We start from the raw sequence: 22168 nt of genomic DNA, 5'->3' as shown, positions 1-22168 counted from the left end.
CCCCATAAAGCGTCACTGACTGTATAGTGGCCTTTTGGATTCGCTATACCAGGTCTAGAAGGAGCCCCTAGACCTTACACAGTGCCCGTACTTGTCTTTCAGTATTTTAACCTTTTTACAGGCGGTACTTATAATAGGCTTTGAGAGTAAGTTTTAGATCTAATAAGACCCCTAACCATCAGATAGCTGTTGGGAAGAATGCCACTAAAGCGTCTCCTATCTGCACCCTAGCTTCCTGGACCTGATTTTTATATTCCCTGCTGGTGGCTCTAGAGAATAAAATAGCCTCTGTCTTTTTAAGATCAAATTTGACGCTATCTGTCAGTCTCTACTCAATAGCAGCTTTTACCGCTGCTTCTAGCTGCCTGCAGATCTCAGAGACTGAGCTTCCCTAGGCTACCAGGCTTATGTCATTGGTATAGGACAAGACCTTAATTCCTGGCACCTGCTATTCTATAGCCTGAAACACACCCTGGATATAGATAAGAAAGAGGATTAGGGAGACCAGTAAGCCCTGAGGCAGCTCTGAGTCAATAGGCTATTCAGGGGCTTTATAACCATTAATTACAAGATTGATCCTTCTATTTGTAAGGAAGGATAAGGTCCACCTTATAAGGTTATTATTTAGGCCTATAGCTTCCATAGCCTCACTAAGCTTATAGGGGTCAACATGGTCAAAGGCCCCCATAATATCAATAAAAATAGTGCCTGTGAGAAGTTTTTAAGTCTATCCCTCATATACTATTTGCACGAGGCAGGCCACCACGTCAATAGCCCTATAGCCCCACCTGCACCCCATTTATCTAGAATATAAAGCCTTCTAGGCCTCACACTAGTCTGCTATAAAGCCTATAGCTAGCTTCTCAACAACCTTGCCCAGGCAGCTAAGCAAGCTTATCACCCTCCAGGCCTTTATCTAGATGTAATCAGGCTTCCCTGGCTTCCGAAGTAGGATGCCTTTAGCAGTCTTCCAGGCCCCTAGGTGCACCCCAAGCCAAAAGCACTGCCTAGCTATCCCTATGATTTAGGGCGAGTTTAGTGCCCAGAGTAGCCAACATACTTTAAAATTGAGCCTATCAGCCCCTGGAGCTTTCTTGATGCTTTAACTAAATAAGGCCTGATACACCCACTCTAGTATTATAAGCATGTGGGCCTGTCCACCTGGCAGCTCCCCAAGAAGGAAGCTACAGAGGGCGTTAAGAAATGCTATTTCTCTGATTAAAGCTTCTTTATCGGCTATGGTAGTGGCAGGGGAAACCTCTAGATCTAGACCTTGGAGTGCTGGGGTGGTAGGATTAGTCTATGGCTTAGTATATTATAGAGCTATCCAACACCTATTAGGATCTTCTGAAGAAGGCTTTTCCAGGTCATCCCTAGGGCCTTTGAAAAAAGGGTTCCCAATGGGATTAGAACTCTTTTTCTACTCTTCCTTCCTCCCAGGGCCTTCTTTAGTAAGGAAGGCCTCCTAGTAGGTCCTTTTAGCCGCCTTTATTTCATGGTAATAAGCAGTTCTTGCAGCCTTGAATTCAGTATTGGTACAGGTATAGGCCTGCCACCACTTGTGGACTACAGCCTATAAGCTCTAGGCTTACCACAGCTCTAGCTTTTACCACCGCTTAAAGCGTGTATAAAGCTGTACTGCTTTAGCATGCCTATCAAGTACGCTGGTTAGGGTATCCTATACCCAATTAGCCTCTCTAACACAGTCTTCCTTGGTGCATTAATCACTAAGAAAGGGGTGGCCTACAGCTTCTAAAGCCCAAGCTGCTGTAGCCAGCTTTAGGGCTTCTTCGTTTACCTACAGAGCTTCTATCTACCACCCAGTAATCTCCCTGGAGATTCCTCCTGGGGGGGGTTCTAGGGCTTCCCAGGCTAGGACGATAAGCTCATGGTCAGATATTGTAGGCTTATCCTTATCCACCTCCCAGGCTTGCAGAGGCCCTAGGGTTGGCGAGGATAACGCTAAATCAATAATTGATACCCCCTTGGTCTTCTTATAGCATGTGGCCTCCCCCAGTGGGTTATTAACATATAGTGAGTACCGCTCTATAAGCTATTCCAAGGGCTCAGCGTTAACCCGGCCCTTGGCCAGTGGGTTCTATGAAGGGCTATGGGCATTGAAATCACCCATTAATAGACACCTACCCACTATAAGCAGGTCTTAGTCTGCGTCCTTGATGGCCCAGCGTTGTCTAGGGAAGACCCCTTGCCACCGATAACTGGCCCCAATCCACACATCATAGCAGTTGACTATTCTAGTGCGTCGGGGGGCATATCCACTAATTATTAGTGCTTCTTATATGTCCAGAGCCTGTAAATAAGGGTGGTCTACTAAATCAGTACAGTTCTCGACCCTAACCGCCCCTATAAGATCTTTACAGATAGCCATAAGCACCCGTTGATCCCGCTTCTCCCCCCCTAGCCAGTACAGCAGATAGCCTGGATAGGAGAAGTCATAAGCAATATAAGGCTTTTATAGATATATAATACCTATTTACCACTCTATCCCCGCTTCTAGAGCCCCTAAGGTTGCGGGGTAGGTACAGCCGCAATTATGTTAAATAATCAACATTAATAGAGGCTACAGCTCCAGGCGTTGGTGTTAGATACAGGGATAAGTACAGTAGGGGTGATGTTCCTAGGACATCTTCTATAGCGTCATCAACCTCCCTAAGTTTTGGGGCTTAGAGGACGTCTTGGGTAGTAATTAGGAGAGAAGCCTCCTTAGCAACACCTTCCCATTCAGTCTATTCAGGGGAAGGAAGGGGCATAACGACCTCTATGCCAGGGAAGCACTTATAGAGTCGCCGGCAGGCCTCCCGAAGCTTGGGGCACCCCAGGGAATCAGCCTAGTGCTTCCCCCTACAGTTGCCGCATTTAGTAGGTGTATGTAGATATAGATAGCCTGTTTAGGCTCTGCAGTTTAGCATATTGCAGATGTGTTCTTAGGCTTCATAGGCACCAGTATACATGGTACAGAGTGGTGATTGGGTGCTGCAGCCTCTATAAATTCAGTAACTAATGCTGCAGCATCAGATACAAACAGTGTCTTTACCCACTTTGTGATAGGGGCTGGTAGGGTGCCTGTTGCCCCCAAAGCGTACGCCTTAGACAAGTAGTCTGTAGGCGTCATCTAGGCCTTCTACTATTATAATGATAGTAGAGAAACACTGCTTATTAGTCTGGATAGCTGCTATCAGCTTAATCTAGATAGGGTTTCTTATTAGGGTACATATGCCCTCTAATTCAATTTCTTTCCTAGCTAGGCTTAGTCTTAAGGCGCTATAGTGGGCTACTGGCACTGTATGTATTTTAATCTTGTGCTACTGTTGGTCTGCTTCCACTGAGATGACTGTGGGGTTAACCCGGTGGCAGGCAGCTACTAATAGGTCTTTATAGGCTGGTAATAGCGAGCCTATAGTGCTTCCTTGGTCTAATAAGGCTGAGATAGTCCCTGATTCGGTGTAATTAGTGTTTATTACCCTGGCGAAGTTTAGGAAGCCTGTCTGGGCTAGGTAGTGGTTAAGCTGCAAGATGACATTGGCTTTAGACTTTCTAGGGGCGGTGCGGCCATTTTCACGCCTAAATATAAGCCTGCGGTCTCTTTTGTTGCTTCCGTGAATAGGCTTCAGGCTCCCTGGGTCTATTTGGACTTTTAGGGGCTGGTTTGGAGAGTAAGCCCGTTTTTTTGTAATGATTTGCCACTCCTAGGTATTGCTGGCCGCTATATCGGCCTATTGGGGGCCTGCTGCGGGCTTCACCCTAGGGGGTGGTTTTGATATCAGGGGTGAGGCTCTGCATGGCTCTATGGGCTTAACGGCCCTATTTGGGTTAGCTTGGGGGCTATGGGCGACCTCTGCAAACGTCGTCCCCTGGGATGGCAGAGGCTGTTGTGGGCCCTGGCGGTTGTTTCCTGACGATAAGGGCTTTAGAGGGTGGTTTGAGATGTTCGGGGAGGCCTGTTGAGCTTCTAGGGTTGAGAAACGGCGCTTCAGAGCGCCTAATTGGCCTGTGAGGCGCTGCTTTATAGCCTCTACTAGAGAGGTCATATAGGCCTTTATAGTGGCTATCTCTGTGTGTAGCACGCTATTACTGTTTGTAAAGTGGCCTAATAAGGCTTATTTTATGTCCTTGTAGGCTGGGCCGATTAGGGCCTTTATAGAGGCTTTTTCTGCCCTATCAGGGCTGTGTTTTTATAGTCTCTTCCCTAGAGTTTTAGGTGCTTCCTAGGAGCCTGGCATGCTGCTTAGGGGGGGAAACAACTCTCTAGGGTTGATTTCCAGGCTAGGCAAGAAGCCCTCGCTCTGAGGGACTGTTGCACTTGCCTCGGGGGGCGCTGGTGGTGCTGTCTCCGCTGGGGTGCCTATATAGGCCCCTACGGGGTTCACCAGACCTAGCGCCTGCCCCCCTGGGTCTAGGGGGTGGTTGTCGATATTGGGGAGTCCAGGGGCCATAGCGAAGCCCTGGATGCCTTCCAGTAGCATTGAATTTCAAAAGGTTGATTTTTGATTTTCCCGGCGGGTTTAGATCTAGTAAAATCTCTAACTACTAGATAGCTATTAGAAAGAATATTATTAAAATGTTTTTTATTTATACCCTAGCTTTCTAAACTTGATTTTTATATTCTCTATTAATAGTCTTAGAGAATAGGATAGTCTCTATTTTTTTAAGATTAAATTTAATGCTATCTACTAATCTTTACTTAATAGTAGTTTTTATTACTGTTTTTAGCTGTCTACAGATTTTAGAGACTGAGCTTCCCTAGGCTATTAGATCTATATTATTAGTATAGAATAAGGTCTTAATTTCTAGTACCTGCTGTTCTATAGCCTAAAATATACTTTAGATATAGATAAAAAAAAAGATTAAGAAGACTAGTAAGCTTTAGAATAACTCTAAATTAATAAATTATTTAAAGGCTTTATAACTATTAATTATAAAACTAATCCTTTTATTTATAAAAAAGAATAAGATTTACTTTATAAAATTATTATCTAGGCCTACAGTTTCCATAGCCTTACTAAGCTTATAGAGATTAATATAGTTAAAGACTCTTATAATATTAATAAAGATAATGCCTGTGAGAAGCTTTTGAATCTATTTTTTATATATTATTTATATAAGGCAGGCTACTATATTAATAGCTCTATAATCCTATCTACATCTTATTTATTTAGGATATAAAGCTTTTTAGACTTTATATTAGTCTGTTATAAGATCTATAGCTAGCTTCTTAATAACTTTATCTAGGTAGTTAAATAAGTTTATTATCTTCTAGATCTTTATTTAGATATAATCAAGCTTTTTTAGCTTTTAAAGTAAAATATCTTTAATAGTCTTCTAAATCTCTAGATATATCCCAAGCTAAAAGCACTATCTAACTATCTTTATAATTTAGGATAAGTCTAGTGCCTAAAGTAGCTAATATACTTTAAAATTAAGTTTATTAGTTTTTAAAGCTTTCTTGATGCTTTAACTAAATAAGATCTAATATACTTATTCTAGTATTATAAATATATAGACTTATTTATCTAATAGCTCTCTAGAAGAAGAACTATAAAAAATATTAGAAAATATTATTTTCTTAATTAGAGCTTTTTTATTGGTTATAGTAATAATAGGAGAAGCTTTTAGATCTAAGCCTTAGAGTGCTGAGGTAATAAGATTAATTTATAGCTTAGTATACTGTAAGGCTATTTAATATTTATTAAAATCTTTTAGAGAAGGTTTTTCCAGGCTATTTCTAGAGCTTTTAGAAAAAGAATTCTTAATAAGGTTAGAATTTTTTTTCTACTCTTTCTTCTTTTTAAGGCTTTTCTTAGTAAAGAAGACCTTCTAGTAGGTCCTTTTAACTGCTTTTATTTTATAGTAATAAATAGTTCTTATAGCTTTAAATTCAGTATTAGTATAGATATAGGCTTATTATTAGTTATAAATTATAATCTATAAGCTCTAGATTTACTATAGTTCTAGTTTTTATTACTATTTAGAGCATATATAAAGCTGTACTACTTTAGTATATTTATTAAGTATACTAATTAAAGTATTCTATACCTAATTAATCTCTTTAATAAAGTTTTTTTTAGTATATTAATTATTAAAAAAAGAATAATCTATAGTCTTTAAGATCTAAGCTACTATAACCAGCTTTAAAGCTTTTTTATTTATCTATAAAGCTTTTATCTACTATTTAGTAATCTTTCTAGAGATTTCTTTTAGAGAAGATTCTTCTAGGGCTTCTTAGGCTAGGATGATAAGCTTATAGTTAGATATTATAGACTTATCCTTATCCACCTCCTAGACTTACAGAAGTCCTAGGGCTAGTAAAAATAATATTAAATTAATAATTAATATCTCCTTGGTCTTCTTATAATATATGGCTTTTTTTAATAGGTTATTAATATATAATAAGTACTGCTCTATAAGCTATTCTAAAAGCTTAGTATTAATCTAGCCCTTGGCTAATAGATTCTACAAAGAGCTATAAATATTAAAATTACTTAACAATAAGTATTTACCTACTATAAGTAGATCTTAGTCTATATCCTTGATGGCCTAGTATTATTTAGAGAAAGTTTTTTATCACTGGTAATTAGCCCTAATTTATATATTATAATAGTTAATTATTCTAGTATATTAAAAAGTATGCCTATTAATTATTAATATTTTCTATATATCTAAAGCTTGTAAATAGGGATAGTCTATTAAATCAGTGCGGTTCTTGACCTTAATTACCTCTATAAAATCTTTATAGATAGCTATAAATATCTATTAATCCTGTTTTTTTCCTTCTAGCCAGTACAGCAGATAATCTAGATAAAAAAAGTCATAGATAATATAAAGCTCTTATAGATATATAATATCTATTTACTACTTTATCCCCACTTCTAGAATCCTTAAAATTACAAGATAGGTATGGCCGCAATTATGTTGAATAATTAACATTAATAGGGGCTATAGTTTTAGGTGTTAGTGTTAGATACAGAGATAAATATAGTAGAGATAATATCTCTGAAGCATCTTCTATAGCGTTATTAACCTCTTTAAGCTCTAGAGCTTGGGGGGCGTCCTGGGTAGTGGTTGGGAAAGAAATCTCCTTAGCAACGCCTTCCCATTCAGTCTATTCAGGGAGGGGAGGGGGCATAACGACCTCTATGCTAGGGAAGCGCTTATAGAGTTGTTAGCAAGCCTCCCGAAGCTTGGGGCACCCCAGGGAATCAGCCTAGTGCTTTCCCCCACAGTTGCCGCATTTAGTGGGTGCATGCAGGCATGGGTGGCCTGTTTGGGCCCTGTAGTCTAGCACGTTGCAGGTGTGCTCTTGGGCTTCATGGGCGCCAGCACACACGGTGCAGAGTGGTGGTCGGATAAACTTAGGATTGAATAGCTTTAAAAGATTTTTGATTTTTATATAAGATTAATTATAATTAGAAGATATTATATATTGATTTTTAATAGTTATAGTAGTTATTTTATATCTTTATTTAACTAATATTGTATTTAGAATAATATTATTTCTATATATATATTATTATACTTATCTTATTTGTTTTAGCTATTTAATATAAATATTTTTATAGTTTTTAAGCGATTATATAGATATGTGGTTGAAAATTAGATATACTATAGTGTTAACTATATTAATAAAGATAATTTTTTAATAATATATTTAGAAATTTAAGATAAAGCCTATTTTATATAAAATATTAAAAATGGTTTTATAGTAATTAGTATTTTTTTATTTAACTTAGAATATATATTATTAAAGCTTAATATTTAATTGTAAATATCTAATTTTTCTAGTATAGTCTATTCTAGTATAAATTAGTCTTTAAAAACACTAAAAAATGTTAAAAATTTGGTCTATTAGATAAGGATAATAAATTAATTTATAAAATAATATCTTACTAATTTAAATTCATTTACTAGATGTGTATTAGATTAGTTAATAAAAAGATACTTTTTAATAATAAATTCTGCTACTATTCTTGTATAAAAAAACTATAATCTATAAGCAGTAAACCATCACTAGAAGCAAAAATATATAATAAAAGATTGTCTAATTAACTAATCAAGGATTTTGACAGTCTCTAAAGGTTATAAAATCACTATAGTAGTATTAATAGTCTAAAAAGCTCTACAACTTCCTAATCTAGAAGTGGCTTCAAGGACACACAGACGCGCACTGTGGACCTGTTTTAATTATAAACAAATTAGATATATTCACACGTACTGTCCGAACAATTTAATATAGAAATTATATAGTAATTCTAATTATTTATTCCATTTTTGTCGATATAATAATTTTTTTGTGGGGCGGGTGGCCGAGATGGCTTATGTGGCCGACGGGGGTTATAAAATACGTTACCTTCTACTGCAATCATATGGTGTCTAGGCTTGTACCAGAGAGTCACGCTAGGGCAGATAGTCACAGACAGACCTACACCCCACCTGAGAGCTACAGCGCTCAAGAGAGATCTTGCTCAAGAGTCCTACCGCTCAAGAGGGACTCAGCACAGGAGAACACTGTCCCAAGAGAACACTCTCCCAAGAGAACACTCTCCCAAGTGTCACGATATCAACTCGAGAAGTTGCACGTGACATGAGTCACATGCATATATCACGTGATACGTTGAGCCTGTCAACCTTCAGGGTGATTACTAACCGAATCGGTCCTAATTCGTCACTAGGCAGCTTATCCTGCTTTAGAACGTAATTCGCTGATCCCCCTATTATAATTGGAATTGCACGACTAGGATCACATTACTAAGAAAACGTCTATATAAACTGATCCAATTGTTATATAAATTAGAATATTATGCTCTTAGATAATATTAATTTAATATATCTTTTTATCTCTAGTTTGGACCCGCCGGGAAAATCAAAAATCAACCTTTTGAAATTCAATGCTACTGGAAGGCATCCAGGGCTTCGCTATGGCCCCTGGACTCCCCAATATCGACAACCACCCCCTAGACCCAGGGGGGCAGGCGCTAGGTCTGGTGAACCCCGTAGGGGCCTATATAGGCACCCCAGCGGGGACAGCATCACCAGCGCCCCCCGAGGCAAGTGCAACAGTCCCTCAGAGCGAGGGCTTCTTGCCTAGCCTGGAAATCAATCCTAGGGAGTTGTTTCCCCCCCTAAGCAGCGTGCCAGGCTCCCAGGAAGCACCTAAAATTCTAGGGAAGAGACTATAGGAACACAGCCCTGACGGGGTAGAAAGAGCCCCTATGAAGGCCTTAATCAGCCTAGTCTATAAGGATATGGAACAGGCCTTATTAGGCCACTTTGCAAGTAGTAATAGTGCGCTGCACGCGGAGATAGCTACTATAAAGGCCTATATGACCTCTCTGGTAGAGACTATAGAGCAGCGCTTCATAGGCTAATTGGGCACTCTGGAGCGCCGTTTCTCAACCCTAGAAGCTCAACAGGCCTCTCTGAACACCCTAAACCACCCCCTAAAGCCTCTATCATCAGGGGGCAACCGCCAAGGCCCATGACAGCCTCTGCTATCCCAGGGGACGATGTTTGCAGAGGTCACCCATGGCCCCCAAACTAACCTGAATAAGGCCACTAAGCCTATAAAGCCACGCAGAGCCTCACCCCCGATATCAAAACCACCTTCTAGGGTGAAGCCTATAGCAGACCTTTAATGAGCCGATATAGCAGCCAGCAATGCCTAGAAGTAGTAAATTGTTACAAAAAAATGGGCTTACTTCCCGAACCAGTCTCTAAAAATCCAAATAGACCTAGAGAGCCTGAAGCCTATTCACAGAAATAACAAAAGAGACCGCAGGCTTATATTTAGACATGAAAATAGCCGCACCGCCCCTAGAAAGTCTAAAGCCAATATTATCTTACAGCTTAACTGCTGCCTAGCCCAGACAGGCTTCCCAAACTTTGCTAGGGTAATAGATATCAATTACACCGAATCAAAGATTATCTCAGCCCTATTAGATCAAGAAAGCATTATAAGCTTGCTATTACCAGTCTATAAGGACCTATTAGTGGCTGCCTGTTATTAAGTTGACCCTACAGTTATCTCAGTAGAAGCAGATCAACAGTGGTACAAGATTAAGGTGCATACAGTACTAATAGCCCGCTATAACACCTCAGGGCTAGGCCTAGCCAAGGAAGAAATTGAATTAGGGGGCATATACATCCTAATAAGAAACCCTACCTAGATTAAGCTGATAGCGGCTATCCAGACTAATAAACAGCGTTTCTCTACTATTATTATAACAGTAGGAGGCCTAGATGACGCCCATAGGCTACTCGCCCGGGGCATACACTTCAAGGGCAACAGGCACCCTACCAGCCCCTATTACAAAGTGAATAAAGATACCGTTTGCACCCAATACTGCGGCATTAGCCACTAAACTTATAGAGACTGTAGCACCCAACTACCACTCTACATTATGTATGCTGGCGCCTATAAAGCTCAAGAGCACACCTGCAACGTGCTAGACTGTAGGGCCCAAACAGGCCACCTATGCCTATATACACCCACTAAATGCGGCAACTATAGAGGGAAGCACCAGGCTGATTCCCCAGGGTGCCCTAAGCTTCAAAAAGCTCGCCGGCAACTCCATAAGCGCTTTCCTGGTGTAGAGGTTGTTATGCCCCCTCCCCCCCCTGAATAGACTGAATAGGAAGGCGTTACTAAAGAGGCTTCTCCCCCAACCACTACCCAGAACGCCCCCCAAGCCCCAAAGCTTAGGGAGGTCGATGACGCTATGGAAGATGCCCCAGGGACATCACCCCTACTATACTCATCCCCATGTCTAACACCAACGCCTGGAGCTGCAGCCCCTATTAATGTTGATTATTCAACATAATTGCGGCCGTATCTACCCCGCAACCTTAGAGGCTCTAGAAGCGGGGATAGAGCAGCAAATAGACATTATATACCTGCAAGAGCCTTATATTGTCTATGATTTCTCCCATCTAGGCTATTTGCTGTACTGGCTAGGGAGAGAGAAGTAGGATTAACAGGTGCTTATAGCCATCTGTAAAGACCTTATAGGAGCGGTTAGGGTCGAGAACTGCACTGATTTAGTAGACTACCCCTATTTATAGGCCCTGGACATATAGGAAGCACTAATAATTAGTGGGCATGCCCCCCGACGCACTAGAATAGTCAATTGCTATGATGTGTGGATTGGGGCTAGTTACTGGTGGCAAGGGGCCTTCCCTAGACGACATCAGGCCATTAAGAACGCAGACTAGGACCTGTTTATAGTGAGTAGATGTCTATTAGTAGATGATTTCAACACCCATAGCCCTTTGTGGAACCCACTGGCCAAGGGCCGGGTTAATGCTAAGCCCTTGGAACAGCTTATAGAGCGGCACTCACTATATGTTAATAACCCACTGGGGGAGGCCACACGCTATAAGAAGACCAAGGGGGTATTAATTATTAATTTAGTGTTATCCTCGCCAACCCTAGGGCCTCTGCAAGCCTGGGAGGTGGATAAGGATAAGCCTACAACATCTGACCATGAGCTTATCGTCCTAGCCTGGGAAGCCCTAGAACCCCCCCCAGGAGGAATCTCCGGGGAGATTACTGGGTGGCAGATAGAAGCTCTGCAGGTAAACGAGGAAGCCCTAAAGCTGGCCACAGCAGCTTGGGCCTCAGAGGCTATAGGCCACCCCCCTCTTAGTGATCAATGCACTGAGGAAGACCTTGCTAGAGAGGCCAATTGGGTGCAGGATACCCTAACCAGTGTACTCGATAGGCATGCCAAAGCAGTACGGCTTTATGCATACTTTAAGCGGTGGTAGAAGCCAGAGCTGCGGTAAGCCTGGAGCTTATAGGCTGTAGCCCGCAAGTGGTGGCAGGCCCATGCCTGTACCGACACCAAATTCAAGACTGCAAGAACTGCTTATTACCATGAAATAAAGGCGGCTAAAAGGACCTGCTGAGAAGTCTTCCTTGCTAAGAGAGGCCCTGGGGGGAAGGAAGAGTAGAAAAAAGGTTCGAACCCCACTGGGAACCCTTTTCCCAAAGGCCCTAGGGATAGCCTGGAAAAGCCTTCTCCAGGAGATCCTAATAGGTGTTGGATAGCCTTACAATACACTAAGCCACAGACTAATTCTATCACCCCAGCACTCTAAGGCCCGGATCTAAAGGCTCCTCCTGCTACTACTATAGCCGATAAAGAAGCTCTAATCAGGAAAATGGTATTTCCTAACGCCCTCTGTAGCTCTCCTCCTGGGGAGCTACTAGGTGGATAGGTCTATATATTTATAATGTCAGAGCGGATATATCAGGCTTTATTCAGCTAGAACATTAAGAAAGCTCTAGGGGCTGATAGGTTTAATTTTAAAGTATACTAGCTACTCTGGGCACTAGACTCACCCCAAATTATAGGGATAGCTAGGCAGTGCTTTCGGCTTGGGGTGTATCTAGGGCCTGAAAGACTGCTAAAGGCATCCTACTTTGGAAGCTAGGGAAGCCTGATTACATCTAGGTGAAGGCCTGGAGGGTGATAAGCTTGCTTAGCTGCCTGGGCAAGGTTGTTGAGAAGCTGGCTGTAGGCCTTATAGCGGACTGGTGTGAGGCCCAGGGGGCTTTACACCCTGGATAAATGGGGTGCAGGCGGGGCTGTGGGGCTATTGACGTGGTGGCCTGTTTCGTGCAAATAGTGCACGAGGAATGGACTCAAAAGCTTCTCACAGGCACTATCTTTATTGATGTTATGGGGGCCTTTGACCATGTTGACCCCTATAAGCTTAGTGAGGCTATGGAAGCTGCAGGCCTGGATAATGACCTTATAAGGTGGACCTTATCCTTCCTTACAAATAGAAGGGTCAGCCTTGTAATTGACGGTTATAAAGCCCCTGAACAGCTTATTGACTCAGGGCTGCCCCAGGGCTCACCGGTCTCCCCAATCCTCTTTCTTATCTATATCTGGGGTGTGTTTCAGGCTATGGAATAGCAGGTGCTAGGGATCAAGGCCCTGTCCTATGCCGATGACATAGGCCTGGTAGCCTAGGGAAGCTCGGTCTCTGAGATCTGCAGGCAGCTAGAAGCAGCGGTAAAAGCTGCTATTGAGTGGGGACTGGCAAATAGCGTTAAATTCGACCCTAAAAAGACAGAGGCCATCCTATTCTCTAGGGCCACTAGCAGGGAACATAAAAATTAGGTCTAGGAAGTTAGGGTGCAGGTAGGAGATGTTTTAGTGGCATTCTTCCTAACAGCTATCTGGTGGTTAGGGGTCTTATTAGATCCAAAGCTTACCCTTAAAGCCCACTATAAGTACTGCCTGTAAAAAGGTTAAAATACTGAAAGACGAGTGTGGGCACTGTGCAAGGCCTAGGGGTTCTCTCTAGGCCTGGCATGGCGAATCTAAAAAGCCACCGCGTAGTCAGTGGCGCTTTATAGGGCCGAGCTTTGGTGGTATAGGCAAAAGAACTGCCTAGAAAGACTATAGGGCCTAATTAATAACTAGGTCTGGGCAGTCACAGGCATGCTGAAGTCTATCCTATTAGGACTGCTTATAAAGGAGGCAGCTTTGGAACTAGCAGAGGCTCTATTAGATAGTAAACAGTGGTGGTATATCCTAAGACTTCTAGGACTTTTCTAGAGGTATTCAGCAGCAGAAATATTCTTTATAACACTTAGAGAGGGAGATGCTTATGCACAGTCTAGAAAATAGCCGCTAGAAGACTGAGCTTGGGCAATATCAACCTGCTGAGGCCCCTAGAAGCTGGGCATGGGCCTGGTCTGTAGGCTACGAGAGGCCTTGACTGCTGATCTCTCTTAGGGCTTTGAGTGTATAATAGAGCCTGGTAATAGGTCTATATTATTAGATTTTAGGATAGACTTCTTTGAAACCGCTATGTAATTAGCCTTAGACCTTTTAAGTGGGATAGGGAATATTGACCTTTACTTAGATAGTTCCAGGTTAGATGATCAGCGCGTAGGTGTTGTGGTAGCTTATAAGCTACTTATTGGCCCCTGGAGATCGTGCCTAGCTTTTTTGGGTGTAGGCTTCGAAGTCTTTGATGCAGAACTAATAGGAGTAGTTGAAGCCCTAGAGTGGATGTTGGCAGAGAATCTTAGAGGGCTAATTAGAGTATTTCTCAATGTTTAAGCTGCTATAGGCAGGCTTTAGTATACCCAGCCAGGCCCTGGCCAAGCCCTGGCGCTGCGGGCACATGATCTAGCCAAGGAACTGCAGGCCACTGGCTGTAGGGTTACTATATGCTGGGTACCAGGCTATAAGGGGGTTCTAGGCAACGAAGAGGCCGATAAAGCCACCAAGAAAGCTATAGGGAAGCCCCAAACAGGCAAATACTTGGGCATCTCACTGGCATATACTTAACAGGCCTGTACTGAAGCTTATAGAGCTGCCAGGGCTAACTGGCTTGCTGTAAAGCTTATAAAGCGTGTCCAGCAGGCAAGCTAGGCCTACTATCCCCCCTGGGGATGGAAGCTTGACCCAATGTTAGCGAACACCCCCAAGCACCTAGCGCGGCGATATTACCAGTTCAAGACTGGCCACGCACCAATTGGGGCCTATTTGCACCGAATTAAGGCCCGAGACTTCCCTAATTGCTTGGGGTGCTCTAAGGGGACTGAGACGGTAAGACATCTTCTTATAAACTGTCGACAGTGGTGCCACCAGTGGGAAAAACTATATGCCGGCTTGGCCGAAGCGGGGGTAAAGGCCCTGCAGGATAGCGAGCAGTGCCCCGAAGCACGCCTATTCCAGGACCCAAAGGCCACTACAGCGCTGCTGGCGTTTATAGGGGCCATTAGGGAGCGAGAGGATAACCAACAGGCCTGGGAGCAGGCCTATAAGACTGATAATTGGGGCATTGAGGCCCTGGATGAGGGAGAGCGAGAGGGGGAAGGATAGCGGGCAGGGGCGGCCCGCTATTGTAGGCAACGCCCAAACGTTAGTGGCCATAAGGAGGGGGTAGTGGTTGCCACCCACTATAAGCCCCCGAATCGTCCTGCGCATATAAGTGGCTTGGGGCGAGGAAAGTGCAAGATACCTTGAAAGCATGGATCCAATGGGGGTAGAGGCACCGGTTTATAGGGGGCAACCCCTATAAGCAGGCCTAATCCACACGAATCGCTGTCTGTCATAGCCTAGGGCTCGGTATAGACGTTAAATTTGATTAAATAAATAAATAAATAAATATCTCTAGTTTGGAAATACCCGCTGGGAAAATCAAAAATCAACCTTTTGAAATTCAATGCCTTTTGACGGTGTCCAGGGCCTTGCTATGGCCCAAGGACCCCCCAATATCGACAACACCCCCCTAGACCCAGGGGGGCAGGCGCTAGGCCCAGTGAACCCTGAGGGTGCCCATATAGGCACCTCAGTAGGGACAGCACTGCCAGCGCCCCCTGAGACCAGTATAATAGTTTTCTAAAGTAAAGACTTTATACTTAATCTAGAAATTGAATCTAAGAAACTGTTCCTTTTCTTATACCTCTAGAAAGCCCTTAAAGCTCTAAAGAAAAGATAATAGGACTATAGTCCTGATAAAGCTGATAAAGTCTTTATGAAGGCCCTACTCAGTCTAGCCTATAAGGATATAGAACAGGTTTTATTAGATTACTTTATAAGCAGTATGTCAGAAGATTCGATTAACTATAGCCAATCGATAGGCCTACGGACGCTACTTACCTAAGCAAGGCTATCATAGGTACTTATACAGATAGTTATAAAAAGATTAACGCGACAGAGTCACATGATCATACAGACAACATAGCCAACAGAGCCATTATTAAGCTAAAGATATATTAAATATATTTCAATAAACATAGCCAACAAAGCAACTACTATAGAAATAGATATGTTTACTATATTCAGGATTTACTATATAAAGACACTCATTTACTAACATATATTTAGTTTAATCATATTTTATTCTCATACCAAATTAAATCTATACTTTATCCAGCTTATCAACAAATTACTCTTAAATATCCTCTTGTTTACAAGAGATATTCCCCTTCCAACCCTAGTTACCTACGTCTCTATCTCATTCGACAGAATACTACCAACGAACACCCATTCTGGTAAAGAACGGTTGATACGTTTTGACATAGGGCTCGGTATAGACGTTAAATTTGATTAAATAATAATAATAATAAAAGTCAAGGGATGAACAAAAAGCTGAAAATAAATTTATTAATATTTTCTATTGTTAGGGTCTTAGCCCCTGGGATACTCAGGCTTCGCTCTCGTAGAATAACCGCATCTGGTCCACACCTGATTCACCATAGAAGAACCCCTTGACGCTATACCAGATTCGTTAGGGCGCCCCCGGGACCCACACTCACCTGTATCGATATTTAACAATGCGAACCCCTGTGAATCTTTTCCTTCTTTTTCTTATATTCAAATCTACTCAATTTCTAGACCTACATAAGACTAGTAAGATAGGACCTAGCCTGTAATATTAGATTCGAACGTCTCACCCCCCTTCCCTATTTAAAAGGTCGAGAACGTGCTACTTTTCTCACTTGAAGGGTTAAGCTATACAATCACTCCTTGTTTGTTCGAGTTGAGCCCCTGAGAACTGTATTAACTCTTCTCATTTAGAGGATTGAATTATTATATTACTGCTTCTCGACGACTGAGTTAAGCATTAAGAAATTTCCCTATTATGATAAATAGCCTACCAAGGGACGGCCCGGACTGAAGGGGCATATCTTTGGAACCAAACCAGCTGTTATTGGAATAAATACAATGAATAGAACTTCTTCTAATGAATATGTCCGCTTACCTATCGTATATCAAAGGACAAGTTAATAATATAACTGAACCATCTATGTCTAAGATCTCTACTGATGCCATACTATCAGTAATCTCTATATACAGTGCGAACAAACCATGCTACTCCTTTGATTATCCTGATAAATATGATGACTCTAATCGTTTATAATATATACAGTTTATAGTAATTCTATATACAAAATTAATAGTCGATGCATTAGTGATTGGAGGACTGTATAAGCAACTGTGGTACACCTATAGATGGTTGGTAGGAAAGGCCCAGACGAAGGTTTACCCCTGAATGCGGCTTTATAGGAACGTAAATACGGTTACCCCCACTATACTAGAAGCTTTCTTTGCGCACCTTAATATGCTGTTTGAAGATTATTAACTTATGGAGAAGACAAACCTTGAATTTAATCATATATGATAGGGGTGTACCCCTTTCCAGGACTTTATTAGCAAATTTGAACGGATATTACTTCTTACAGAAGATTAATCATAGACTGATAATATAAAAATCTCACAACTAAAAACCGCGATTAATTAAGAAATAAGGCATATGACTATTAAAAGCGATATGCTAAAGCAGTATGAAGCTTTCTGTAAATATTTATACTAAGTAGCGAACAACCTTGAAAAGCTGAAAAGGATTGATAATATCTAGTCCTAATATAAGCGGAATACTTCCCATCTGTTTATAAAAGGAACCTTCCCTGACAGAGGACAGTCCTAAGTTATGGACTAGACACCTGTGGACCTGCCAATTAATACTGTCAGAACAGATAATTATTTTTAATGCGGAAAACTGGGTTATATTGCCTAATACTGCCCTGAACCTGCGCCGCTCTATTGGGCGCCATCTCCAAGGAACTATAGTAAGAAGAAACACGATACGTTTATAAGAATATCCAACACTGGAGTAAAAAAGAATGAAACTAAATCTGATATAGACTTAGATAGCACATCAGAGTTAAAAGAGTAGTTTCTGTGTAAAGTCGCCCATAGGAGCTAAAATGTAAAACAGCTTGTGACTTCAAGAATTTTAAGAAGATAGTTAGAAGGTTTGATGGACCTTTATTCAATATAGACACATGGTTAGACTGTAGAACCAATGCCAATGCTTTAATTGATAGTGGGTGTCTTATCTATGGGATCATCAAAGAGACCTTCGCTCGAAAGAAAAAGCTGAATTGTAGCGCTATTAAATCTTGACTTATTAAGGGATATGATGGTTTGGCACTTTAATACATCAAAGAAATTGCATGTGTGATATTAGATATCGGGGGAAATATATAGGAGAAAGCCTACTTCTATGTGGTTCTGAAGTGTGAATACGATATGATATTGGGTCTCCTATGGATGGAACACCAATATGTAAGAATTGACGCCGCTGGAGGCTGACTGGAATTTGGGAATGGAATATCCGTCGATAAAAAGAACCTGTTACGACCTGAGTATGCCCCCCGACAGATTGGTGTAGCTGTGGTGAACGCTTTGAAAAGGATGCGAAGCAGGAAAAAAGAGGTTGATATATTTGCAGTCTCTATGCGGGATATTGAGAAAGCTCTGGCCCTGAAACCATAGACAGACCCAGGGAACAAGCTATCTAAGCATTACCACGAGTTCCTGGAATTATTTAACCTGAAGGAAGCTGATAAGCTACCACTGTCATGTCCGAATATCGATCATTAGATTGAACTAATTGACGCTGACGCGAAGGGGCGCAAGCCAGAGATACTATAGGGCCCTCTCTATAACATGTCACGGGAAGAACTGTTGGTCCTATGGAAAACTCTCTACGACTTACTGTCGAAGGACTTTATATGTGTGAGTAACTTGCCCGCTGCAGCGCCGGTACTGTTTGTAAGGAAACCTGGAGGAGGACTGCGCTTCTGTGTTGATTATCGGGCGCTCAATGCTATGATAAAAAGGGACTGATATCTACTACTGTTAATACATGAGACCCTACAACGAATATCTAAAGCCCGATGGTTTACAAAGCTTGATGTTACAGCGGCTTTCCATAAGATATGCATCGCTGAAGGAGACGAGTGGAAGACAGCTTTCTGAACTAGGTTTGGACTCTATGAATGGTTAGTAATATCTTTCGGTCTTACTAATGTGTCGAGCACGTTTCAACGATATATCAATTGGACCCTTTGTGAGTTTCTGGATGATTTTGTATCTGTCTATCTGGATGACGTGCTTATCTTTACGGAAGGCAGCCGCGCGCACCATTGGAAACAGGTAATGAGGGTGCTAGAATGCCTGCGTACTGCGGGACTACAGCTAGATATCAATAAATGTGAGTTTGAGGTGCAGATAATAAAATACCTTGGATTCATATTAGAAGCTGGAAAAGGGATCTGAATGGACCCCGCGAAAGTCTTTGTTATTTTGGAATGGAAAGCCTCAACGTGTGTGAAAGATGTGTGATTGTTTCTAGGGTTCGCAAATTTCTACTGACAGTTTATTCGAGGGTATTTTGATATAATCCGTCCGCTGACAGAACTGACTAAAAAGGGAACTATCTTTGTTTGGACTAAGGCCGCTAATGAAGCCTTTGAACAATTAAAGTAAATGTTTGTGAGCGACCCAATACTAGTGCAATTTGATTCCGAGCAGGATATAATCGTGGAAGCTGACTCTTCGGGATATGTCGTAGGGGGGACATTATCACAGTATGATAACAAAGGACTCCTACGAACCTGTGCCTATTTCTTCTGAAAGTGCACGCCCGTGGAGTGCAATTATGAGATCTATGATAAGGAGCTATTGGTGATAATAGCGTGTCTGAAGCAATGGGAACCTGAATTAATTGGCACTAAGGAGTTTACTATCCTGACTGACCACTGGAATCTTAAATACTTCATGCAGCTTTGACGGTTGAATGAAAGGCAAATGAGATGGGCCGGTATACTCTTATGCTTCAACTATAAGTTCTAATACCGGCCAGGGCGACTAGCTGCCAGACCTGATGCACTATCGCGACGCTTGCAAGATATGCTTGATGGGATTGACGATGAACGCCTAGCATACTGAAATAAGCGTCTTATCAACCCTAATAAGGTATAGAGAGACTATCCAGAACAACCTCCCCAGGGTCGCTTATCGAACACCGTATCTGAACCCCATGTCCACGCTACCCACATAGAGCACTTAATGTCAATTGGAGAACAGTGGCGACTAGTCGAAGCCGAGGATAAGAATTATGAATGAATCAAAGAGGCCGTACGCTAGAAGCTCCCATGGTTTCTTTAAGATCTATAACTTTGCACTATGGTATCCGAATGCACGATCGATGTAGCGGACCGGTTACTATTTCGAAACTGACAATGGGTACTAAACAGCGAACCACTCTGTACTTGTATTATATAAGATACGCACGACTCTTATCTCACCGGACACCCAGGCCGAAACATGATCTATGCCATCGTGGCCCGACAACTATATTGGCCGAACCTATCTAAGGATGTCTGAAGGTTCGTGAATAACTGTGACAAATGTGGTGCGAACACCGTATGGAGACAACACCGACAAGGGTTATTAAAACCGCTCCCTGTTCCCTCGCGAATGTGGCGAGATATTAGTATGGATTTTATAGAGAAACTCCCAATGTCCGACGGGAATACGAATCTCATGGTAATCGTTGACCGACTGGGAAAAGGGATTATATTGGTACCATGCAAACACATAGATACTGAGACAGTGATATCAAAGTTTGTTGACTGATTCATACGCAAACATGGGCCGCCTAGTAGTATTATATCAGATTGGGGCACGCAATTTGTTAATGACCTTTGGAAAGGCGTGTGCGAACGTCTAAAGATCATGAGACGATTGTTAACCATGTATCATCCTTAAACTGATGGACAGATGGAACATGCTAACTCTGTGGTGGAAGAATACCTGTGGAACTTCTGTATCTATCTCCAAACCAACTGGAGTCTACTAACCACAATTGCGTAACTCACAATAAACAGGCGCGACGCTACTGTAACTGGTATCAGCCTTTTCTTTCTGACCTATGAATACAACGTTGAACCACTCTAGTTAGATGAAGCTATTTTTATATCTAAGCAGTAAAGACCCACTACTGAATATACAAACAATATAGTTACTAAGCTATGGCAGGCCTTTGATATAGTGCAGACTAAGCTTGTCTCAGCGCAGCAGCGAATAGAAGATAGTGCAAACTATTACTGAGAGACTCTTTTAGAGTATAAAGTAGGATAGAAGGTATGATTAGATCTTTGGAACATTCGGACCAAACAACCTTTGAAGAAGCTAGACGCCTGATATACGAAATATACTATACTAAAGAAAGTAGGATTCTATATATACTGACTTGATGTTTCTGGAACTATTCATGATGTTTTTTATACGACGCTCTTCTGTTCTATAGACATATGTCCGCTTCTTTCACAGACCTGATATAATTACTAGTCACTAGTGTATCTAGTAGAAGGTAATAAAGAGTATCTAGTCGATAGCATACTTAATGAACGGACTATACATTGGGGCTGCAGATATATAAAGTAATACCTTGTCTGTTAGACCGGATATGCGCAATCTATATAAGAACCTGCCCAGTCCATAGAAGACACTAAAGTACTTGACTACTGGCTCCAACACCATAACGCCTTTGCTGAAGGGGGGAAGTAATATTAAGGTCTTAGCTCCTAGGATACTCAGACTTTGCTCTTATAGAATAACCGCACCTAGTCCGCATCTGATTTGCTATAGAAGAACCCTCTGACGCTACACCAGATTCGCTAGGGCGCTCTCGGGACCTACACTCACCTGTATCGACATTCGACAATGCGAACCCCTGCGAATCTTTTCCTTCTCTTTCTCACGTTCGAATCTACTCAATTCCTGGACCTACATAAGGCCAGTAAGACGGGACCTAGCCCGTAACATCTATCCTGTTAGATATCTATAGGAATTTAGCTCAGTAAATTTAGCATAAAATCTTTATATATCTAAGAAAGATAGAATAAAGAGAGTGATACATGACTATTAACAACTAAATAGCTAGATAATAGATAATACAAACAAAGCATCATATTAAGAATAAAAAAAAGATTTATTATAAGGAGCAAAAATCATGATAATATTTAATATTAAATAGAGTTACTATAACCTATAAATAAAAAAAAAAGATATCTTAAAAACAGCTATCTTTACAGATAAAGGATTATATAAATAGATAGCGTACTCGATAGGCATGCCAAAGCAGTACGGCTTTGTGCACGCTCTAAGCGGTGGTGGAAGCCAGAGCTGCGGCAAGCCCGGAGCTTATGGGCTGCAGTCTATAAGTAGTAGCAGGCCTATACCTATACTGACACTAAATTTAAGACTGTAAGAATTACTTATTACTATAAAATAAAAGCAGCTAAAAAGATCTACTAGAAGATCTTCCT

At 41.6% G+C, this 22168-nt stretch overlaps 1 protein-coding gene across 1 annotated transcript; it reads left to right on the top strand.

Annotated features, from left to right (window-relative positions):
• Nucleotides 1–14447: 14447 nt before the first annotated feature.
• On the top strand, nt 14448–14864 carry TRUGW13939_07927 (uncharacterized protein; the record flags this gene model as incomplete). Its single annotated transcript, XM_035491063.1, has 1 exon — nt 14448–14864. One exon carries the CDS (start codon nt 14448–14450, stop codon nt 14862–14864), a length of 417 nt encoding a protein of 138 aa, XP_035346956.1.
• Between the last annotated feature and the right edge of the window lie 7304 nt (nt 14865–22168).

This window comes from Talaromyces rugulosus, chromosome IV, assembly GCF_013368755.1.
Source record: "Talaromyces rugulosus chromosome IV, complete sequence".
NCBI classification, from domain to species: domain Eukaryota; kingdom Fungi; phylum Ascomycota; class Eurotiomycetes; order Eurotiales; family Trichocomaceae; genus Talaromyces; species Talaromyces rugulosus.
The sequence above is the reverse complement of the archived record's forward strand: the minus strand, read 5'-3'. Positions and strand labels throughout refer to the sequence as shown.